Source organism: Impatiens glandulifera, chromosome 9 (genome assembly GCF_907164915.1).
Source record: "Impatiens glandulifera chromosome 9, dImpGla2.1, whole genome shotgun sequence".
Taxonomy (NCBI): Eukaryota; Viridiplantae; Streptophyta; class Magnoliopsida; order Ericales; family Balsaminaceae; genus Impatiens; species Impatiens glandulifera.
The window spans coordinates 18572826-18598046 of record NC_061870.1 but is presented as its reverse complement, the minus strand read 5'-3'; the positions used below and the strand labels follow the sequence as shown (position 1 = coordinate 18598046).

Sequence of the window (25221 nt, the reverse complement as noted above, 5' to 3'; positions counted from 1 at the left end):
GATGATCAAGAAAGACGAGAAGATTTTAAGGCTTAGACTAGATTTCTATATACTTAAAAATGTAAATCTCTTTATGAAGATACAAGAGTGACATTGTAATGAAAGGATGAGGGGTGCATGTTTGCGACTGTTTGTGTTTTATCCACAAGCATAGGAAAATCAATTTAATTCCTTTTATACACACATCTTTTCTTCACAAAACTAGTTCTAGGAATGAGCGTCTATTGCATACTAGGGTTTATGTGCATACAAGCAACGCATTGCTTATTTTTTATTTGATAAAGGTTCAAACTTACTTTGTTCTCTTGAACGCAACATATTCATATTCATCATCGTTCGCAATGACTAACCCACTAAGAAGGTTCACAGTAGAAATCAAAACTTATCCGACAATCGAACCCCTCAGACTGAAAAGCTTGCGATAAGAAATGAACTACGTCGGGCCTGATTTTCTCATATTTTTGAGAGTACGTAGGCAACCTCTCACGAGGTTCAGTCCCAAATAAAAAGTTCTCTTTTACAATGGAACTACGTTGGACCTGAATTCCCTTAACTGTGGGATACGTAGGAAGCTTGTATGAGCTCGGTCCTAAACTTTTTCATAAAAACACAAAACCTTATTTCAACACTAGGGGAATTTTTATTAAAATTAAAATGATGGTTAAAATGATGAACTTTTAGCTTAGGTAAAAAGCTAATCTTCACCAGGTTAAATGTCAAAATCCAACATCGAAATTAGGGGCATTGAAAATGATCAAATGCTTTTACGCAATTGATTATGATCACAATGTGAGACGATTGTTGACCTTTTGATCCCTCTAAACGAATGATGGATAAATAAATTAACATAAAAAGTGAAACGAGGATTTGGAAAACAAGTAAGGATAAGGAAAGGTCAATCGTTTCCTTGACTATCTCAAAAGGAGCCAAAGTAAATCTTGAAATTCGAATAGAGTATTAACTGATTGAACTCGCTCAAAAGTCTTAACGGAGTGCCTGAAACCTTGTTGGAAAAGCTCGTAGAAAAGCCAAAATGCTCAAACTCGGAATCATTGTTGCCAATAGAGGTGTTTAATCTCTAAAGGAGGTCAATGTCTCCAAAAAATATGAAAATACAAGAAGTTATATTAAACAAAATTGTGTTGGTTGAGATATTGAAATCACCACTTGTTGTTCAACCTAGACTCTTGTCTGGATTATTAAATGTAAGAACAAAAGTGTATCGATTCTATCAGATATACCTCGGTCATAGAAAAAGAAATGGTGAAAAAGACACTCATAATTGTTGAGATATTGAAATCGCCACTTGTTGTTCACCTAGACTTTTGTCAAATTTTCTAAAGAAAAGAATAAGAGTGTATCGATTCTATCATATATACCTCGAGTATGTCTAAGGAAATACACTTTAAGACTTAGAGTTTGAAGCACATAACTTCCTAAATAGAAACGAGATCTAACCTCATGGTACGTGGTTGAAAGATTAAGTTTGACGTGAGCTTCATCTACTGATGTTCGAGCATTGGGATCCTTCAAGAAAAATAGACGTTATCGTTCGTACTAGAGTTTGAATTGGTAATTGATAAACTTTGTGTTGAAGAAATGCACTTACGATTGGTCTCCTTCTGAGTAGTTAAAGAGAAAATGTACAAAACCGATTCTTGAAGATGTTTTGATCCAACATCACCAAAATGTGAGAACGTAGAGGCGCTCAAATACCTAGAAGGTTAAGAAGGCGTACATTTCATTTCTCAAGTGTGGTTGACTAATCAAGTGATAAAAAAGTAAGGAACCCTCTATACTAGGGGCATTTTTATTAAAATAAAAATGAAAAATAGTTAGTTACTTAGCTTCAGTGGACAAGCTAAAGCCTTAGCTTAAGTGAACAAGCTATTTTGAATAACGAATATTTATGTTTCATAGTTTAAGTAAACAAGTTAAGTCAAACATAGAAGATTTTAGCTTTATTGGAAAAGCTAAACACGAAAGATTTTAGCTTTAGTGAACAGGCTAAGCATAAAAGATACTTAGCTTAAGTGGACAAGCTAAGTCAAACATGTTATATTTTGCTTAAGTGGACAAGATAATCACAAAATATTTTAGCTTAAGTAGACAAGCTAAACATAAAAGGTACTTAGCTTAAGTGGACAAACTAAGTCAAACATGTTATATTTAACTTAAGTGGAAAAACTAAGTAATTTAAAGTGTCTTATATAGTTTAAATGAACAAGCTAAATACAGAATAATTTAGCTTAAGTGGACAAGATAAAAGACCTTTCTTAGTTTAAGTTAACAAACTAAGTAATAGTCGGGTCAAAAGTATAAACACTTCAAGGTTCTTAGTTTAAGTGAACAAACTAAGTCAAACGTAAGGTTTTCGTTTCTTAGCTAAAGTGAACAAGTTAAGTCAAACACAATAACATTTTCAGTTCTTAGTTTAAGTGGAAAAACTAAGTAATAGTCGGTTCAAAAGTAGAACACTTCAGGGTTCATAGTTTAAGTGAACAAACTAAGTCAAACGTAATATTTTTGTTTCTTAGCTAAAGTGCACAAGTTAAGTCAAACACCATAACGTTTTTAATTCTTAGTTTAAGTGAACAAATTAAGCATAGTCAGGTCAAAACCAATAATTATCAAGTTTCTAGATGAACCAAATAGATAGCCATTGCATTTCGAATTCTCCAACAAACGTCATAGGAGCATCAAGTGAACATGGACATCATCATGTTTTATCTCTCTATCTTTTAATTATTTTCAGTAAATAAATCCGAGAAAAATAATAAATTTGGTAGATTAAAATGAGGTGCCTATTACTCAAGCTTGGACATACGTTCTATTAAAATCAAAATTTTCATTCAAACTTCGTCCAAGAAGGGCATTCTATAGACACTCATTTTTGTTCTCCCAAATTTATATTTTTAAATAAATTTGGAGCCTACCAAATGATTTTTTTTTTAAATATAAAATTAATTTTTGAGGAAGAATATCGTATCTTGCAAATAAAATATATAATATTTTTATAAATAGATTGAATTTTAAATGATTTCATTTATTATTTTATTTATTAATATTAGTTTATTTGTGCAAATAAATTAGATAAATAAATATTTGTTTTGATTTTTTTTCCGGAGATTAAGGAACATAATGAGAAAAAAATGAGAGACTATTTACAACCACAAAAAATCATAAATGACCGGACGTTCCTAAATGACCGAGAGTGGTGTAAAATTCTTTCCGCAAATTACATTGTAGAGAGGATAATAGACCACTATAAATATCAGACAACCAAGCAGCACAAGAAGAAAAAGAGAGAGAAAAAGAAGACGAAAACTAAAATAATATTCTCAACTTTTAATTTTTGAGCTTTTGTCTAAAATTTTCATTTTGTGCCTGTGAGGTTATTTAAGTGTTAGTTAAATGTTCAAAAAGTTTTTAGCATTTTATGAAGTATTTAAAACTCACTCTAAGCTCTCATTTTGTCTTAATTCAATTTATAAATTTTGTAAGCTCTCATTTTCCTGTTAATTCAATTTATAAATTTCAATTTGATACATTTGAGTTTGATATTTTTGATTTACAATTTAATTTCTTTAAATTAAAATTATTGACTGAGAATCACTACTAATCTAATTTAAAAACTTTTTTTGAATTAAATTTATTCTATTAACTTTATATTATAAATATTCAACTTTAAATTGTGAAATTGGAAAAACGGGTTTGTCATTTTTGAGCTCTTTGCTCAAGAACGACAGCCCTAAATATATCACAAGAAACCGCATGATTTGCCAAGAATTTGCTAAAAATGGGAAGGTTGAAGATGAAGTTCGTTGACCAACTCACAACTCACGGTTTGTTTCTGTTTTTTTCATTTAAATGACTTTGGACCATTTTATAAAAACTCAAAAAATAAACATAATATTTTTAATAAAAAATAAATTTTTGGATTAATTTTTAAAAAATATTTGTTTTAATTTTGTGTCCCAATTATAAAACTCCAAAAGTTTCTCTTTACTTCAGTTTATTTATTTATTTATTTATTTGTGAATTATTATTATTATTATTATATACAGTAGTATTATATTTAATAAGTATTACCTTTATATTTACTATTAATATTTTAGATCGGATAGGAATTGACAAATAAACGGATAAAATAAGTGTAAAATATTTTCTAAAAATGGGACTGTTGTAATAAGTAGAGACTGTTTTTTTGACGGGAATGTGAGACATAGCGCCAAAACTTTTTTTCACGTGTAATCAAGCACCGAACCCTTAAAAAATATTTTTTCAAAGACGTTATTGTTTTACATGTCAATAATTTATTTTCCCTAATTTTATAAGAAAATTTAGCTGGTGACTCTTTAGTCACAAACTGGTTTTTAAACAATTTCCCGATTTGATTTAGTTTTATTTCAAAATTTTCAAAAGATATTTATATTTTATATTTATTTCTTAAAAGTCGAAAAAATCGTTTTTTCGGGGCGGACATTTCGTACAAAACCACGCCGAACAAAGGCATGGCAATTGTTGACCTTCAGGTGGGAAGTTTGCAGGGGCAGATTAAGTTGATGGTTGTCCCCCTAGATGATTATGAAGTCATCCTAGGAATTGAATTTTTGTTCCAAGCGAAGGTGGCGGCGATGCCTTACTTGGGAGGGTTGTTCATTGGAGATCCGAATAGTCCCTCATTTATAGTAGGAACTTAGGATTCTCCAAAAGGAGGAAAGTCGAGACATCTCGCGACCATGTAGTTAATAGAAGACCGTAAGGGTAAGGAAGAGACGGATGCATCGACTTTGGTGGAATGAAGGCAAATGAGCGTCAAGCGAAGGAATATGTTAAAGTCTCGACGCTTAAGGGATCCTTTCTTTCGGAAGGAGTTCGAAAGGTAACCTGGAAGGATTCTGCAAATCACTTGCTTGAGAAGTAGGTGAATACTTGTCTTGTGTGTAAACTGGACAAGACCGAGATGAAGAAGGTGTAGTGGCTGTAACTGTTTGGGATTCCTAAGAGACCGTGGCCAGGGCTCTCAAGGGACTTCTTTCTCGAATTCCCAAATGCGAGTGGGAAGATCTCAAGGGACTTCTTTCACTAGGAAGACTACTTAAGTGTTTTTCAAAATACTTGGGCAAGATGAGATTGATGCAGGCCCCAAAGAGGACGTTGTGTTCTTTTAGTGGGGTGGTATGTTACGACCTTAACCATCCAACTTCGGTCTTGGCATGATTGCGGAGTGCCAAGATCGAGAGGTGCTGAAGAAGAGTTGCGGGTGTGCGATATAGGCACCAGAATTGACGGATTGCATAATTAACCTACCTCAGCCATGACATGATTGCTGAGTACCAGGACTGAGAGGTGCCGAAGAAGGGTCGTGTGCGTGTGACATAGGCACCTGAGTGATAAGTGTTAATTAATTAGGCATCGACGTAGCATGATTGAGGAATGCTAGGACCAAAAGGATGTCGAAGAAAGGTCTTGTGCATGGGACATAGGCATAAAAGTAGACAAAGATCAGCGCATTGAGAGAATGTGTGCATGGAGTGCGGAAGAAATGAAGCTGACTGGTGATGGTTATGAGAAGATCGGTGGTGACCAGATGGAGAAAAATGAGTGTCAACATCATGGGGAGAAGACCGGATATGTCGGCATGATGGAGCGAAGATCGGAAATGTCGACATGAAGGGGCGAGGACCAGAAATTTCAGCATGATGGGGCGAATATCAGAAATGTCTGCTTGATGGTGAGAAGACCGGAAATGTCGGCATGATGGCGGGAAGACCAGAAATGTCGGCATGATGGGAAGATGTGGCAAAATGGTCTAAAGTTGTGGGCAACGTCGTGACCCACGTCCAGCAGCAATTTCTTGGCGATTTTCCACTCCCTTAGTTGATTATTTTCCTAGGCACTTGTTTATTTGGCTATATATATCCCATGAGCTACACAAAATATTTTGTTAGATTTTTGGGGTAGAAAAATATCCTCCACAAGTGAGAGTCTTTTGTGTGCAAGCATTGAGAGATTATAGCACTTTGTAATTTGTATTTGTGAGTGAATATAAATTTCAATGTTGGGTTCACCCGTAATTATGTGCTTCTCTTATCTTCATACTTCATAGACGGTTGTGCAATTGGCAAATTGTTTCGTTGCGCGAAGCAAGCAACACTTGGGGTGAAAAGTTGAATACTTTCCGCTGCGTGCGACTATGGTGTGATTTTAATGCGCGTTTGCAGCGATAACAGTAATATTGTTGGTGGGTTTAGGGTTTAGGGATGATACTCTTTAAATGTATAAATTTGATTCTCGGTATCATTTCGAGTGATAATGAGATCATTAACAATCAAAATATTTTCTGAAACTCCTAATTTTATAAGCAAAAGTAGGTTTCGAAGAATACCTTACAAATCCTCCTGGTATAAAACAGGAGTCAATTCGGTTGTATCAGGCTCTCGGAACTTGTTTTAAGCCAACACGGCATTTTCAAGTTTTTAGGCCTTATGTTCTTCTCATTTTTTCTCAAATCCATTAAGTTGTTCCACCAATATTTATTGGTCAATTTTTCCATTTAAAAATGCTCTCTTGACATCAAATATGTATATATTCCAACACTTTTGAGTTGTCATTACTATTGCAAGTCTTATTGTGTCCCATCGTACAACATGTACAAACACCTTGGTGTAGTATATCTCTTGTTTCTGATAATAACCCTTGACAACCAGTCTTGCCTTGTAATTCTCTACATTACCAAACTCATCAAAGTTTAGTTTTAAATACTAATTTAACTCCAATTTGTTTTGCATACTTAGACATATATTCTTCTCAATTGCTTAAATTCAATATTTCATTATTTCAAGTCATTATTTATTTTTAGCAGATTTTTAAAAATTGTTGGATCTGATGTGACATATAAGGTCAAACTAATAACATCTTCATCATATAAACCCAACACCAATAGCATAGTCTTCTAGCCATGCTGGAGCTCTCTGATTTCTTCCCTATACAGGTAACAAAAAGAGTTGGACTACTAGATGTTTCTTCTTCAACTAATATTCGTGTAAGTAAACTAAATGATTCTTCCTCAACATTCTGATATTCTTCACTACCATATATTTCAATATCAAATTTATCATCATGATTTTCTTTCAAATTATAATATAGTTCTACATTTTTTTTATGTTTGCTCCAATCCCAACTTTCATTTTCTTCAAATAGGATCCTGCCTTTGATTCATTGATAACTCTAAGAAAACACATGTGGAGCTCTTATCATCTATTTTGACTCTTTTTGATCTTGTACATAAATATAAGTTTTGCAACCAAAATTTCTAAAATAACTTACAGAAAGTTTGTTACCACCCAAAACTTATTTTTAACTCAGGAACATAATACACTTAAGAGATGATTTGATTGATTCTCCCAACTCCAAATTGAACACTTCATTTTCCTTTAACAACAAACCTTATGTCATTCCCTAGATTTATTGAGGGTGTTAAACTCGAATCAAACTGTAAGAACCATTATGGATTTCCAAACATGTGATTGGAACATCCATAATCAATGTATCACCCACTTTCAATCTTAATTTTCCGAGTCACAATAGTGGCCATAAAGAGCATGTCTTCTTCATCTAGTTCTGCATATTAAACATTTTCTTTCCAATTTAAATATTTCGAAAAAAAATGTCCAAGTTTGTGACAATTAAAACACTAAATTGCATATCTAATTTTCCCGATGCCTTTAATATTTCTCTTCCTTTGTATGTATGTCTTCCCCTCCCTCTCGAACTTCACTAGTGACCCTAAAGACTTTACCTTTTTCCTTCTCTGATTTCTTGAACTTTTGCTCTGGTACGACAAGAGAGCTCTGAAGTTCATCAATGATCATTTTGAGAATTTGAGATCCTCTGCTACCAAATAAGCATGCTACCTCTGTTGCCTCTCACAAAGAGAGGGCAATATGGTAAATAAATGAAAGAGAGCAATTATTTACCATATTGCCCTCTCTTTGTGAGAGGCAACAGAGGTAGCATGCTTATTTGGTAGCAGAGGATCCTGCTCCCATTTTGAGTATCTCTAGCCTCTTCAGTGACCACCACAACATGCGTCAATCTTTCTGTCAAGCGTCTGTATTATCTTTTCAATCACCGTGCGATCACTCATTCATTACTTCACATTTTGTTAGCCATAATAGTAACCCGAGCAAAATACTCATTTATCAACTCCGATTTCTTCATTCCTAAAATCTCGATATCCCTACGCAAAGAATTCAAAATGGATTGCGAATTTGCTCTTCAATGAGTCTCAAACAATTTTTGAGGTACTTCAATCAAGAATCTGCTCAAACGTTGGTCTGTTGATTGCTTGATACAAATATTTACTTCATCTTCAGGTCTTCTAGTTGTGTTTTTGAAACAAAAGTGGGGTGCCCAAATCTTGGAACTTCATCTCCACCAAGGGCCATAAACTCTTGAATATCAACAGACTTTTCATTAACTCACTCAATGGTCATAATAAAAGCTTTTCATAAAATATACCCGAGTGATAATAAAATGAAGGAAAAAACAAAATCTACCTAGTTTACTGTGACGGTTGTCCTTTAGTGACAGGAAACGATCAATAACAACGACGACATATCTCGTCGTTATTTACCTCTTTATAATGTTTGCTATATATACAAAATACTTTGGGTCAACCAGATTACAACTCAATTAGCCTTACAGGTATATCCTCCTTGTCTCTACCTGATTTCACTTATACAGGTTACAGAAAAAACAAGAATTAATACAAAATAAATTAAGACAAGATTTGTCCTAAACACATTTAAAGAAAATGATCTCTAGCAATTGACACAACCATCACTCTTTACCTCAATACTCAGGTGAGCCAATATTGATGTCCCTTTAAACCCGTCTACCAACCTCTTTTGGGGCGTAATTATTATTATTTTAAGATAAATATGTTACTAGATAATTATTAGAAACTAGATTAAGATTTATTATTATTATTTTGTGATACCAAAATGTTCAAAATAGCTAGTTTGCGCACACCTTGACTAATCCCTAGGGATGACTAATCCCTAGGGAAGATGCACTTAATCCTGATGTTTTGGATGAAAATCGAAATAGAGTTCCTCATGAAAGAGGTAAGTTCCCGAGGCCAAGCATCTTTCCATCTAGTACTCTGGTCTGTAGATTTATTATTTGAAGTTCATCAGTTTAGATTAGCCTACAACTACAAGGAATGTCTCCATATCTTTAGGAGGGTGATATGCACAACATTAACTTTTTTTCCATGATGTTGATGTAGAAATGAGACAGGAGACATAGAAAGTAGACTCATAAACTAAAGTGTCTTCAAAACCCCTATTATATTTACGTGTATAATAATTTTGTTGATTAGAAAACTAACTAAGTCCCCACAACAATACTGCTTAGGTGGGTATTCCCCTCTTCATTAAGTTTGGGCCAGACCAAAATCAGATATCTTGGGATTAAGATCCTTATCAAGCAACACATTTGTAGCCTTGATGTCTCTATGGACAATCTTTAGCCATGATTCTTCATGGAGAAAAGCCAGACCACGAGCTAAGCCAATACAGATCTTATACCTTGTTGACCAAAAGATTAATATGGAGAAATTGTTATCATGACCTATTTTAATTATTTTATTTATGTTCAACTATTAGTTACTATTTACTAGGGTAGCAAACTTTGTTCTCAAAAATAAATACCTTGTAAACAGGACCAAAACCACCTTCTCCAATCTTGTTAGCAGTATCAAAACTGTTTGTAGCAGCTTCAATTTGCCTCAATGAGAACAAATAAAAATCTTTTAGATCTGTGCAAGGAAAGTTAAGAAACATTTCTAAGAAACTAAGGAGAAAATATCTGCAAAAGCAAAAATGTAACATGTTAATAGCGCTTTGAATGTAAGCGGAAGGCTATGACTGTCATGCTAGTTCAAAAAATAAATGTAACCGATTATACAAATATCAATGTACATACTTTTAAATAGAATGAGATTGAAAGTACGGTAGATATAGCTAAAAACAATCTAAAAATCTCCCCTGAAAAATGAAATCATTGAAAATAGGAAGAAAGTTTGAAAAATCTATGCCAACTCCAATTTGTGTGGTACTTCCAAACAAAGCATGGCATCAAGCATTGTCAGATAATCACTTTCAGCTAGACTAACGTAATCAGATCAAATATTCACTGCTCAAAATTCTTTTGTAAATAATACAACCAGTGCCCCCTAAGTTGTCATACAATAGCAAGGACAAATACAAACCATTACCAAAAGGTGAAATTTGTTAGGCACAAATGGGAAGCCTGACTTACTAATCTTGCAGACTAATATACCTTCTTATGGTAAGTAATATCATAACACAATCGCCTCATAGATATTGTTTTGGGCATAACTTATATAGTTGAATATGGTAAATGTAATTTCATCAAAGTGAAACTTTACACTGTAAATCTCATTCATAAGACAGAATCCATAATATGTCAGTGATATGGAGTGATTCGTGCATTCATGCTCAACTCAGAACTATTTTCCAAGAGCTTAGATGTATTTTCAACTTAAAACAATATTGACATGTGGGTCATCATCCATGAAATTCCCGGTGCTACAAAACGCCCAGTTACTTCCTCTGTAGAAATCTGCTGGCCCGCCTCGATCTGTATCCCTTTCATACACAATTTATATACAAGGAGTTCAAAGCTGAAAGAGAACAGCAAAAGAACATTGCGGTTCATAAGATTGAAAAAACAAAATGTACCTCGAGCTTGCAAAACATACCGATTGGACACAGAAAGATTCTCAAGTATGAAGTAGTTTCACTAGAATGACAAAGTCAAATGATAACATCGATTAGTCAATTAAGGATTCAAAATTCCTTAATAGAACAATGATTGTCATATAGTTGAAGTATTGAAACTTACTGTGTTAAAAATGTTCCACCTCGCTCCTCCACCTATTAGTTTATTCATCTAATAGATTGTCATATAATATTCAACTTACAGTATTTCAAGGTTTTTCAAATTAGTAATGGGTGGAAATAGTGATTCAGTTCCATTTATATCACTTATTCTCCTGAAAATCATTGAACAAAAGCAAGTATAATTATCCAGCTCAACAGTATAATAAGATTAGATATTGATGAGCTTCAAAGAGATTACATTAGGGATTGAACCCTCCAAGCCACTAGCCTGAATTAATCTGCATTTGTAAAAGTTTTTGTTTCAAAAACATACCAGATTGAAAGAAATATGAATAGATAAAGTTGAGATTTTAGAATCTAACAATTTACTGAGATATCTCAAGCCAGTTCTGGATGAAATTAGGTATCTTCCTGTGAATAAATATCTAAATTGTCGATCAATCAACAAAACAACATCCTTGCACAATATTTTCTACAAGATTCTCATGCTTCTAGACGGAAAGAGTAATTTCAGATTAACCCATTTAACATAACTTGAACAAAGCTCACAACTTGGTAAGAATATTGACTGGATTATTTATTAGAAGAGGATGATCTTGCAACAATTTTATTCTTACAAACTTTAACATTAAAAAATAGTAATTTTAGAGAAGAAGATATTTGTTTTAACAAAAAAAACTATAAAAATGTTTCACCTCCTTCCTCCACTTATAGTTTATTCTTCTTTATGTCTTCATTAATGCGCTTCTCAGGATCATTTTTGACCTCCTCCATAGACTCTTAACCTTCACCTCCATATTATCACATGATTCCTTATCAGAAGAAATGAGAGTCAAAATAAAGGAGGGTCAAAGATGATCCTGAGGAGTGCAGTAATGAAAAATCTTCTTCCTCTTGCTTTTTCGGAGAGGATTTGCGCGAGTAATTTGAAGAGGTGTTGTCTCTTTATTCTCGCCATTTGTCTCTTCATTTTCTAGCTTTCATAATTATTATTACTTTAATAGAATTTATAGCACAAAATCAATCAATAAAAATATGTGAATATTAATAATTAATATTATTAACAAAAATTTACAATTCTTGATAATATAATAACTCAACAGAAATTATTAAAAATAAATAAATCAAATAATTAGTATTTTTTTAGCTATAAGAAAGTTCAAAAAGAAATTATGAAATAATATTTTCTATTATTATAATGAATTTAAACTTTTTGTAAACATTTTAAACTAAAAACATTAAATGTTTTAAAAAAAAAATAGAGCACCATAGATACAGCACCTTATTGACTTTATACAGCGTCATTCATATCAAACATTTATAAGCCTCTCTTTTTCCATTAATTTCTCATCTCCTCATATTCCTTCAGTACATATACATTAATATCAAAACAGTCAACAGTCTCTACATTAATTTTTGAGAAATGATTAGGTGAGTGAATTTGGTGAGGGAATGATGGCATAATTTTATTCGCTGAAAAAATCAAATAATTTCTTTCTTTTCTCTCTTTCCTCCTACTTTTATATTTTCCAACCAATGAAGGTGATGTCAATGCCACGTCATTCCCTCACCAAATTCCCTCATTAAATTCCCTCACTCTATCACTCCTCTTAATTTTTATCCCCTCCTATTATTATAAAATTAAATTAAAAAAAAAAATAAAGAAAAAAATAATAGACTTATCTTTATTTCTAAATGAAAATTTATTAAGCAATAGTATTGATTAAAAGATGAGATAATCTTGAAGTAGCATAAAAAGAAAATAACATTTAAATGACTTCAAGAGAGAAAATAATTAAGGGGATGGAGTGTTATGAGAAATAAATCATTTATTCTGCATTTTATAGGTGACTTTGGGTTATCAAAATCATGTGGGCCACATGGCCAGGCCTCGTGAGACTCGTGGCTTGATTGTACACATAATTTTAATTTATTTAAAAAATATTATTCTCTTATAATTTTGTATTAATCTAACAATTAAAATTAATAAAATTTTGGCCAATAAAGTATTATTTGAGTTTAGATCCAATAATAATTATTTATGAATTTTTTTAAAAACCCAACTCAACAAGCTCTAAAGTTTGTTTGATAGAATATTTTTTTTTTTGAGTTTTTTCTAGATTTTTTTTTATAAATATTAGTTTGATTAAAGAAAAAAAAAACTAAATAACTTGATATTTAATATAATAACATGACATATGATCAAGTCAACTTATTTCTAATTTTCAATTTAGACTTCTAAGGAAAAATAATTTTTTGAAATTTTGATAAAAATTAATTAATAAGATTAAACTAATTTTTTAATATAAAAATATTATTTGTCCTATATAACACATTTATTCACCCAAATTTAAACAACTTCACTATCAATTTAATCTTTATAATTTTTAAAATAACCCTCTCAAATATGCACCCACACCCTAACATATAATAATCTTTCAAATTTTAAACATATAATTCATTCAAATTTACACTCATATATACCACCATCACAATATCTCTTCGAACATATATAATTTATTAGATTTGCACTCACATATAGCACTATAATTCCCGAGAAATCTCCTCGTAGCTTAGTACGTGTTTGGAGGACACGTGGCAATACATGATCTAGGGTGGCTCGAGATTTGATGGTTTTAACCTTAGTTTGCGTGTCATACATCTTTTTAAAATAAAATATTATTTTTTTAAAGATTTTAATAGTACTTGACAGTTTTTTAAAATTAATTATTGTAACCCACATGAAGCTCCCTCCGTAGCTTAGCACACGTGTCATCCGACACGTGGCAATACGAGGAATCACAAGAAAGGGTTAAAAATTCGATTTAAAATAACTATTTTATTAAAAATATAAACTGATAATTTGGTGTAACCGAAAATAAGGAATTTCATTGTAGTAGGATTCGAGGCCCTCAGATTAGTTCTAGATTTTCATCAAGTGTCCAGAAAGGCGCTACGCAGTCGGTTGTAAGTAAGCCAACACGAGTCTAGGGCCACACAAAATCAACTAACGGAACGTCAATCCCGTAAGCCGAAAATGCCCAGACGCGGACAGAACGTGACGGAACTCCGAAATGCCGCGTTTCGGTTAAACAAAATGGCGCTGTTTTGATCTGTCTTCATTGCCGATGTAGGGAATCGCCAAAAATGCGATCGACGCCAGCGATTATTCTAGAATGGTTATCTCCGCCATTTTTCGTCCTTATCCTCCGAAATTTCGCCCTCGTGCACGTCTCCTCTCCGTCATCATTTCCCCTAGGCTGCGAAGTCAAGACTTATCCCTTAGTTAGGCTGCCAAAGTTGAATAAGAAACGAAGAAGAACAACTTCGATTGCCAAATCGAAGTTGAATTTGTCCAAGATAGCCGACCTAGTTGCGTATAAATACTCTCTAGGTCCTCCTCTTCCAATCCATCAAACATGAATCACATCTTACAGTCCAATTTAAAGAATCAAGATTCCGGTAAGAACATGAATTTTGTAAAATCCTCTCCGACGATCAAAGCTTTGATCGAGGCTTCGGGAAAGCTTCTAACACTTCATTGGAGTATTCTCCAACTGTTGGTAAGATTCTTGATCCTCTATATTTCGATGTGTGATTGAAAAATGATTTTTTTTTTTCAAATTTGACCGGATTGATATGTTCTAAGGTTCAATTTTTTGTTTTCTTTGTTTAGAATCATTCCTTAGATGAAGGATGAACTTTCTGTTGAAATAAATTTGATCAAATCAACCTAAAACGAAAATTTGGTTTGAAAATCTTATTTTTTTTTGAAATTGATGTATTGAGATTTTATGCTTAAATTTTGATTCAATTATCCGCCTAACATGTTTGTAAATATGTTAGGATGATTTCCAAATCATTATATCAACATCACGATCATGTTTCATCCAACTGAAATTTTTGAAAAATAAACTTTGAATTTTTGTTTGTAAATTTGTCATAGAGCTTGAATGATGTTCTTGTTTTGGTTGTGTTCGACTATGTTCATTGTAGAAATATCTTCAAATATGGAAAGTCAGTAACAAATTAATCAATTAGACTAATTGATTTATTAATTGACCGAGAATGGAATGTTATCAGTAGCAAATCAATTAAACTAATTGATTTGCTAATTAATTGAAGATTTTATGTGAAATCAATTATATGATCTTATTGTTTAAATCATTTCATTTTCTGCAAATGTAATGTTCACTATTTAAGTACTAGAGTACTTATGTAAGAAACACAACAAAAACACAAGCAATAAAATTTCTCTCTTTTCTTTATTTTTCTACATGGTATCAAAGCAGGTGTTTCCATCTTGAAGGAACATGTTCACAACTTCCGCTGCCTCCTCCAATGGTGGAAATAGCCATTGGAGGAGAACTCAAATGATTATATTATTTTATATTTCTTAAGTCTTATTTTTCTTTATTTTATTACCTACTATGTTAAATAAGTGGGACGTCATTTCAAAATTGCATTTTATATTATCACTTTTCACTTCAAGAGCTGAGCCAAGAGTCAAGAGCCAAGAGCCAAGAGCCAAGAGCCAAGAGTCAAGAGCCAAGAGCCAAGAGCCAAGAGCCAAGAGCCAAGAGCCAAGAGCCAAGTGTCAAGTGCCAAGTGCTAAGTGCCAAGAGCCAAGTGCCAAGTGCCAAGTGCCAAGTGCCAAGATCCAAGAGCCAAGTGCCAAAAGCCAAGAGCCAAGAGTCACTCCTCTAATTAAGTGAATCATGAATTAGAATTAGACAAATTGAAAGTATGTCATCAACATCCAGTGAAACTCGGCGTTTCAAGCCAACTCGTTCTCATCAAATTCCAATGAAACTTCGGCGATTCAAACATTTTCACTACCATCAAATTCTAGTGAAACTTCGACGTTTCAAGCCTTTTTACTGTCATCAAATTCCAGTGAAACTTCGACGTTTCAAGCCTTTTCACTATCATCAAATTCCAGTGAAACTTTGGCGTTTCAAGCCTTTTCACTGTCACCAAATTCCAATGAAACTTCGGCAATCCAAAGCCTTTTCACTGTCACTTCATCCCATCGGCAACACCCTCTTCAATCTATGCCCAAGACTCCATTACACCCCTCTACGCTACATCCTGCAATCAAGTGGCTGACATCTCACCAAGGCGATTCAAGGAAGTATGTGGCAAGTTGGGCAGTCTCAACATCTACTACCCAACTTGAGAGGGAGTGTAGAATTATCCTGGAAGAAAAATAATTCTAAGAATAGAATGTTGAGAAAGTCAGTAGCAAATCAATCAATTAGACTAATTGATTTGTAAATCAATCAATTAGACTAATTGATTTGCTAGTTGGCCGTTGATTGTCAAATTAATTGCATGATTTTACTATTTAATTATTTCCTTTTCTGCAAATGTAATTTTTATTATTTAAGCACTAAACGTCTTATGTAAGAATCACAAAAAAAACACAAGCAATAAAATTTATCTCTTCTATTTATTTTTTCTACATGGTATGAGAACAGTTTTTTTCATCTTGAAGAAACCGACTCATAATTTTCCTCTGCCTCCTCCAATGGTGGAAATAGCCATTGGAGGAGAACTCAAATGATTCTATAATCTCATATTTATCTAAAATTATTTATTAAAAATCTGAGTGCGTTTTTTTATAGTTCAGTCGAATCTGTATCGAGCATCGTTTTCGTGTCTCGACAAATTTAATTTTTCTCCTTTTTTTGGCAAGCATCGTCTTCATGTCTCAACATATTTCTTCCAACATTTTATTTGTTCAAAAATTATCACTTATCACATCAAGAGCTGAGCCAAGAGCCAAGAGCCAAGAGCCAAGAGCCAAGAGCCAAGAGCCAAGAGCCAAGAGCCAAGAGCCAAAAGTCAAGAGCCAAGTGCCAAGAGCCAAGAGCCAAGAGCCAAGAGCCAAAAGCTACTTCTCTAACTAATTGAATCATGAATTTGAATCAGTCAAATTGAAAGAATATCATCAACATTTCCATCTCCTCGACAACATCCTCTCCACTCTCATAGCTGCCTAATGCCTTTCCTATTAGGTGACTAACATTCTAATCCAAGCTCTTTCAAGTCGATTTGAGAAAGTATGTGGCAAGTTGGGCAATCTCAACATCTATTACCCAACTTAAGGGGGAGTGTAGAAATATCTTCAAATATGGAAAGTTAGTAGCAAATCAATCAATTAGACTAATTGATTTGTTAATTGACCGAGAATAGAATGTTATCAGTAGCAAATCAATTAGACTAATTGATTTGCTAATTTATTGAAGATTTGATGTGAAATCAATTATATGATCTTATTGTTTAAATCATTTCCTTTTCTGCAAATGTAATGTTCACTATTTAAGCACTAGAGTACTTATGTAAGAAACACAACAAAAAACAAGTAATAAAATTTCTCTCTTTTCTTTATTTTTCTACATTTATCATTTCAAAGTTGTTGGAAAAAGAATTTGGGCATGAGATGGCATAATTCAAAAGATCCCAAATTTTGACCTAAAACGGTTTTGAGAAATTGATCTTTGTAGAGATCGATTGACCGTGATTAAGATTAGGGCTTTTAATTCTCACAATCATATGAGTTTATTGCAACTTACAAATCATGATTTCAGAACCTCTATCAAAAGATATAAGACATGCAGTTCTTGACCAATTCAAAAACACTCGGTCTCTCTTAGACCAAGGCAAAAGACCGAGGTTCTTAGCCTAGGACCGAGACCAAAGACCGATACTTTTGATTCAAAATTGAGACCAAAGACTGATGTTCTTGAGTTAGGACTGAGACTCAGGACTAGTGTTCTTGAGCAAGGACCGAGGAATCCGACCGAGGTTTTAACCTCGAACCGAGAGGTCTGATCTTGGACCGAGCCTCCCATGTCCACAACCGAGAAAGTTAAACCTAGCACTGAGCCTCCTAGACCTAGGACCAAACAACCTGAGTTTAGAACCGAGTCTCCTGAATCCCAGGACCGAGCCCTCTAGTCCCTCGACCGAGCATCCCGAGCCTTGATCTATTCCTTCCTAGTCTAGACCGAGCTCGTCCGAGCCCAGATCAATATGACTAGACCTAGACCCTAGGACTTCGGTCCTAAGGTATGTTTGGTTCCACTTTTTAAAATCCAAAATTATTTTAATTTTGGAACCCCAATCCATTTTCAAATAATCCCGAAAGGTTATAAAATGATATTTAAATATTTTCGAAATATTTCCTAAACAAACACTTTTCTAATATTTTTCAGGATTTTTACTCAATTTTATATCAACAAAATCTCAATTACGCTCTTTTAAACAATTTTGTATAATTATTTATGTAATCTAAACATATCCTTGTTTAGGATCCTGGACTACTAATTAAAGAAAATAAATATTATAAACAAATCTTATAATAGCCAGAATTTGCTTTTAAAAAATAAAACCGTCATTTGACGGGCACATAGTACATAGCGCGAAAACCATTTCCCGAGTGTAACCAAAACCGAACCCCTTATAGAAACTCTAGTATAAAGTACGTTTATACACGTACTCTTTACTAATTTTTCTAAAATAACTTGGAGACTCTATTTTTAAATAAATAATCTTTTAAATTAGTTATGTTTAATTAATTTAAACCGAGTTTTAATCAAATTATTATTTGTTCCCATATTATTAAAATTTGAATAAAATTATTATTTTTACATGATTAATTTTTAAAGTTTCCAAGTATTTTTTTAAAAAAATTCTTTTAAAAAGATTGTCTGACACTCAAACTAAGGTTGAAACGCATCGAACTTCGAGTCACCCTACGATTCCCCCTGTATTGTCACGTGTTGTTAAAACACGTGCTAAGCTGCGGAAGGGGACCATTCCCGTGATTACAAAAATCAATTAATTTTTTTCTCCACATATAAATATATTAAAAAGATAATACAAATTTATTTATTTATTTATTATTTATAATTTATATAAACTAATATTTTAATGGTATTTTACTCTATTTATATATTTTAATTATATATATATATATAAATATATATACAAAATTAATCAAAATTTTTCTTTACATATATAAATATATTAAAAAGATAAGAGAGAAAAAAATATATTTTTTTTTATTTCTAATCTACATAAACTAATATTTTTCTTATATTTTACTCTATTTAAATATTTTAATTATATATATTTAAATATATAATAAAAAGATAAATTAAGATAAGAGAGAAAAAAAATCTATATGATTATTAATTTAATAAAAAAAATATTATTCACTCTAATTAATAATAATAAGAAGAATAATAAGAATAAGAATAAAAATAAGAATAAGAACGACAAAAATATTTGGAGGTGCAATATAAGCGTTTTTCGCCCTAATCAATCAAGTTTTCTCCCCTTTATAATTTATATTAATTTTATTTTCTAATTAATCTATATAATTAATTTATATATATATATATATACTTTCTTTCTCAATAATATAATTTTTTATTTATTCTATTATATAAATATTATATATATAATTATTTTTTATTTATTCATTAAACTAGTTGGGAAGCTTTTTGGGCTAATGTTCTTGAAAACTAGCTCAAGAATAGAAAACTAAATTTTAAGATTTTCCAAATTAAAATTTGGGATTTTTTTTGTTTTAGATCGATTGATCTATTTTAACCTTGATAGAAAGTTTGCAAATGATCATAGGATCGTTTTCCACTCGAAAAAATCAACAACCAGACATTATACAAACTTATGAAAACTAAAATATAAAAATTTCAATTTCAAATTGGAAGATTGAATTAAAGGGTGAATGAAAGTTTACCAAGGATTGGAGAACACTCTTTAGACATTAGGAAAACTTTTTGGATGCTTGGATCTGAACTTTAAGGCTTTACAAAGAAATTCAAAAATTCTAGAAAGCTTGAGCTTCAATGGAAGATTTCTAAAATTTTCTGATTGAGTGTTGGAGAGGTGATCTATTGCCTTTGAATTGATCAAGGGAGGCTACCCGAAGTCGTTTGATCAGTCAAGTAGGATTTAATTAGTCAAAATCCATTCATAGTATTTTGACTGTTCTTCCGATCAATTGTCAGTGTAGGCCATCATGGCAGGCCTAGACTTAGGAGAAATGTTCACCCAAGTAAGGTAATTATTTCACTTTTTGAATCAAGTCACATGATCAAGAAATGACTAAATTCCATTTTGAAAAATCAAATATGAATGCAGATGGTTATTCATTAGAGTTCGCAATAAAGACGATGATCTAGGAGGAAACGACGTCGTTTTAGGTGAAATTGGCAAACGCGGGATGCTTCGTTGGCGTTACGTCACCGTCTGGGAATTTCATCTGCATTGGAGGAGACAACGTTGGACTAGTCGTTTGTTGCTCCGTTGCTTTGCACACGCATCATATTCTGTTGCAATGAGCAACGTAGTGCGTTCTTAGGTGTTGGATGAGAATCCAGTGCCTATCTGAAGGCTACAATATTGGCTTTAACAATCCTTCTGGATTTCGGCTACACCCGATTACAAATTTATTTATTTTATTTAAAACCTTAAGGGTTATTGAAATTGATTTTTCTTACACCATTTTGGCTTTATTTTAAATATTTCAAAATATTTAAAATAAATATGAAACATATTTTTCCAATTTATTTTATTTTTGTACATATTTGTTGTTAAATAAATAATTTATTTGGGATGAAATGGATACAACATTCACCCTAAATTATTTATTTCAATCCATTTGATTTTTTTAAAATTAATGTTAGATAAAATGGGTATAACATTTATTCCAAATTATTTTATTTATTTCCTTTACCTTTATTCTTAATTAATTAATTATGATTTAATTATCACAATAATTAATCCAATTAACTGTTTAATTAGGTTTTGGCCTTGGAGTTAATAATTTTTATTTTATTTGCACTAAAATAATCGAAATAATTATTTATAAATTAGGTATGTAGATTTTTAGTGCTTACAACGCCCAACCGAGAACTCCTCGCACCCAACCTAGGATCTTTCGCATTTGATCGATGAATCTTAGCCTTACCCATAACTCCCTTGAACCTGACCGAGGAATCCTAGCTTCGGCCGAGGATCAATCTCACTCGACTGAGAGCCCAACGCCCTCGACCTAGGGCTAATTTGTTTGGAATTTTAATTTTAAAAATTAATTTTTTAAATTATAAGCCCCAATCAATTTTCTAAAAATCGAAAACAATTGAAAACAATTTAATAATATTTTTAGAATATTTTCATACAAAATATTTTAATAAAGGCTTGTTTGGATTTATTTTTAAATTATAATATCTTAAACTGATATTTTTCAGGTACCTTTCTCGATAATCACCGACATCAATCTCATGTACTAGAATTTAAATATTATTCTATAATTTTAAATGCAAGCAAAACTTGTGCATGTTTAAGACTTGAAGAATAATTGGTTAAATAAAATGTAATAAACCAATTTTTCAAAAGACAATATTTTATAAAGTATAGACCGTTCTTTTACGAGTACGGAAGATATAGTGTGAAATCCATTTCCTAAGTATCACCAAACATCGAACTCAAAAGAATCTCTGGTCAAATATACATATTCAAAATATTTTATTGATTTTAAATTTAAAAAAAAAAATTGACGACTCTTTAATCAAATAAATAATCTTTTAAATTAATTATTTACTTAAAATACATATTTCTTTTAATGAAATTGTGATTTGATTATTTAAAATCAAAATATTATTTAAAATTGATCATAAAAATTAATTATTGTTATAATTAATTTTAAAAATGTCAAAATACATTTATGCATAAATCTTTTAAATAATATTTTATTAAAAGATTTTTGATACGCAAACCGATGTTGAAATATCTTGAACCTCGAGTTTTTCCAGGATAAGAGATTTTCGAAGGTTAAAATAGTAATTAATCTTAATTTTTTTTAAAAATATATATATATATATATATATATATATATATATATATATTCAATAAAAGATTAAGCAAATCAAAAGGTATAATCCTTGATAAATAAGTATAACTTTCTTACTTTATTTCCCCGAAAATGGCTAATCCAAACAAACATGTCTCAACAATGAACCCTATAACCTAAGTTTCACCAACTCATTGTTTCCATTATCATAAACATTAATAATCTAACTCAACACAAAGAATAAAAAAGAGAATGATGTTTAAAAAAAACTCTACCTATGCACATTCAATTAACTTGTTTTCAGATATCCAATGGCCATCACTTTGACATTTAAGGTATTGTAATATAATATTATTAATTTCAGTTAATAAAAACATCTTGTTTTATTCTTTTTGTCTTTAACGAGCATATGAATTAACTGAAGTCCATGATATGTTACTAGTATAAAAGTGTTTATGATAGTGATCATAAATATAAATCGCTTATTATGCTGCATAACGTTCATATAAAAATAATCTATAGTTGTAGGTTTATTGAGATAGGACATCATTAAACCGGTAAGACTAGTGTGTGTTACATTGCTTGATTTGATCAAGCGAGTGTCCTTATAACTCATGATTATAGTTGATAAATCTGAATGAACATAGAAGTGGTTGTTAATTAGTTAACAACGCATTAGAGAGTCTTATACGAGACCTCTCATGGTAATATATATAATTATGTATCAATTATATTTCTCGTAACTACTATAGTGAATTGTCCTTAGACTTGAGGTGCTCAAGTAAAATCATATGTGTGGATCATATACTTTGATGTTAGTTACGATTGATCTGTAAAAAGGGTGATCAAAAGCTAGTGGTTGGGTGTATGTGAAATATATAGTGATACTGTGAGTAGCCAATAAATAAGTCACAACTCTTGCATCAGAAACAAGAGTGTATATACTCAAAGGCCTCTTGTCAAAACGGTACTTTTAATCCATGTCCATGGCATTCTATCTCGGGTTGATGGTCTCTCGAGAACAGATTTAAGAGAGTAGTGAATTTCATAATGGCAAGAAAAAAATAGACTTGGACGAGATGAGATGTTTCGGTATAGTGGGAGTTGAAAGTAAATAACCATGCTCATATTAATGAGCCGAGTATAAGATGTGACGAGATAAATATTCACATATAAGTGGTAGCGGACAAGTTTGACATTTCGTCAAGGTTAATACCAGTTAATTTTCTTGAGCATTAGGAGTCACGAGCGTTTAACTAAAATATCCTATTCACTGAATTATATGTAAAATGTTAATTGTAATCAACTAAAAACTATGGGGCCTAATGGGTTACACGCAATAGAGGAATATAAATTGATGCTCAAAACGATAATGAATTTTGAATTCGTTAGTAGATGTTGTTTATTTATAATGATAAATAAAATGAGAGAATAATTTTTAAATGTTAGAAATGTTATTTATAAAAGTTGTATAATATTTTATTGAATTATTAAAATTCTAATTTTTAGAATTTTATATTATAGATATTCCATAATCATATTAAATTGGTATAAAAATATGAAAGATCAAATTAATTTTTAATTTGTACTAATTATGATTAGTAATTGATGCATTTTGTTATGAGAATTTGTGGGGTAATTTCTACAAGATATATCAATGCATTTTATTCATCTTCAACATAAGTGAAATTATTTTTTATCTCTAAAAAATAATCTCATTCTTTTTAAAGTTTGTTTTAGAAAGAAGTTATTTTTCAATCATCCATTTGATGAACAATATTGAACACTAACATGCTCTATTGCTTTATCAATCGTTTTTAGAAAATGTATTCTCTAGTTGTATCGATTTGTTCTTCGTGTGGATAAACATTAAAGGCATTGATAAATTGCTTGGTGAACAAGAAAATAAAATGTCATTTGTGTCTTGATCGTGTTGTTCATGAGCATATTAGATCGTGGGGTGTGGGTGTTCGTGCTGGATCGTTGTATTCTAGCAAACGGTTTTTGATCGTCTTCATTGTATAACAGGATGTTAATCATGTTACGATTTTCTAAAATACGTTTTCTAGGTTAGCATGATAATAGGTTTTAAATGGTTTCAAACAATTTCTATAATTTTATCATTCATATTTGTGATATATACTTAAGAAAACTCAACAAATGGTATTAGAGCAAGGTTGATTTCACCATTTATAATCCTTAATATGATTATGCTTATTATTTATGGCTTAAAACACTTAATATAATTTCATAAGAGTATTTGTCCATTAATGTATAAATGTATATCATAACCGACGTATTAATATAAAATTACACTAGTTGTATTATAATTAATTAACTCATTAGTAGAATCATAATAATTACACTAGTAGGAAAAAGGTCATTTGTAACGACTGCTAGTAACGGCGCTCGAATGCCCTTACTATTAATTTTTATCAGTAACGGTTAATTAAAACCGTTACAAACAATATATTATCAGTAACGGTTGAAATAACCGTTATAAATAAGGTGTCAGTTACAGTCTTTGGTTACTGTTATCTGTAACGGTTTTAGGCGAAAACCGTTACTAATATTATATCTGTAACGGTGTATATTGAAACCGTTACAGATAGTTAACGCCTTTTCTTATTTGCTACAAGTATTTGTAACGGTTATGTCTTAAGCCGTTACAGATATTGACTCAAATAAAGCATTTGGTAAGAGATATCAGTAACGATGTTTTTGAATGCCGTTACCAATTTCTATCTGTAACGGTTATTAACAAAACCGTTACTGATATTGAGCCGTCTTTTCTTATTCTCTGCTAGCTTCTGTAACGGTTTTGTTAATAGCCGTTACAGATGAAATTTGTATATTTGTAACGGTTTTACATAACCGTTACAGATAAGTCTAATAACTCCCGCGTTCCTTCTTTCTTTCTTTCTTCTTTCTTTCTTTCTTTCTTTCTTCTTTCTTCTTCCGCGCTCCCGTTCCTCTCCTCCCTGCCGTAATCCACCGTAATCCGCCGCCGCTAGTAGAAGACGCCCACCGATCATCCGCCGCCGCTAGTAGAAGACGCCTGCCGATCATCCGCAGCGCTAACATGTAAGTTTCTCTTCTATTTGTTCTTCCTCCCATTCTTGCCGGTTGATTGATTTCTCCGGTCGACACCCTTTGCCGCCGCGCCGCCGCATACATTTCCTTTCACTCATGTAATATTTCTTCTTCTATCTGTTATCTGTTTGCTTAATTTGTTTACTGGTTTATTATCTTCTCTGTTTTTTGGGTTTAATTTGTCTATCATTCATGGTTTATTATCTTCTTTGTTATATATGGCTGATATGTGGTTTATTATCTTCTCTGATGTGATTAGCTATGGTGTCTGATAATACAGTGTCTGATAAGTTGAGTTAGCTTTAT

The 25221-nt window shown here is 31.8% G+C and overlaps 1 protein-coding gene across 1 annotated transcript; it reads right to left on the bottom strand.

Annotated features, from left to right (window-relative positions):
- Positions 1–9445: 9445 nt before the first annotated feature.
- Positions 9446–24999, bottom strand: LOC124915935 (putative cysteine-rich receptor-like protein kinase 30). Its single transcript, XM_047456677.1, has 4 exons — positions 24818–24999; positions 11018–11089; positions 9723–9879; positions 9446–9592 (listed from the first exon to the last, which is right to left on the bottom strand). Exons 1-4 carry the CDS (start codon positions 24997–24999, stop codon positions 9446–9448), a joined length of 558 nt encoding a protein of 185 aa, XP_047312633.1.
- Positions 25000–25221: the final 222 nt, after the last annotated feature.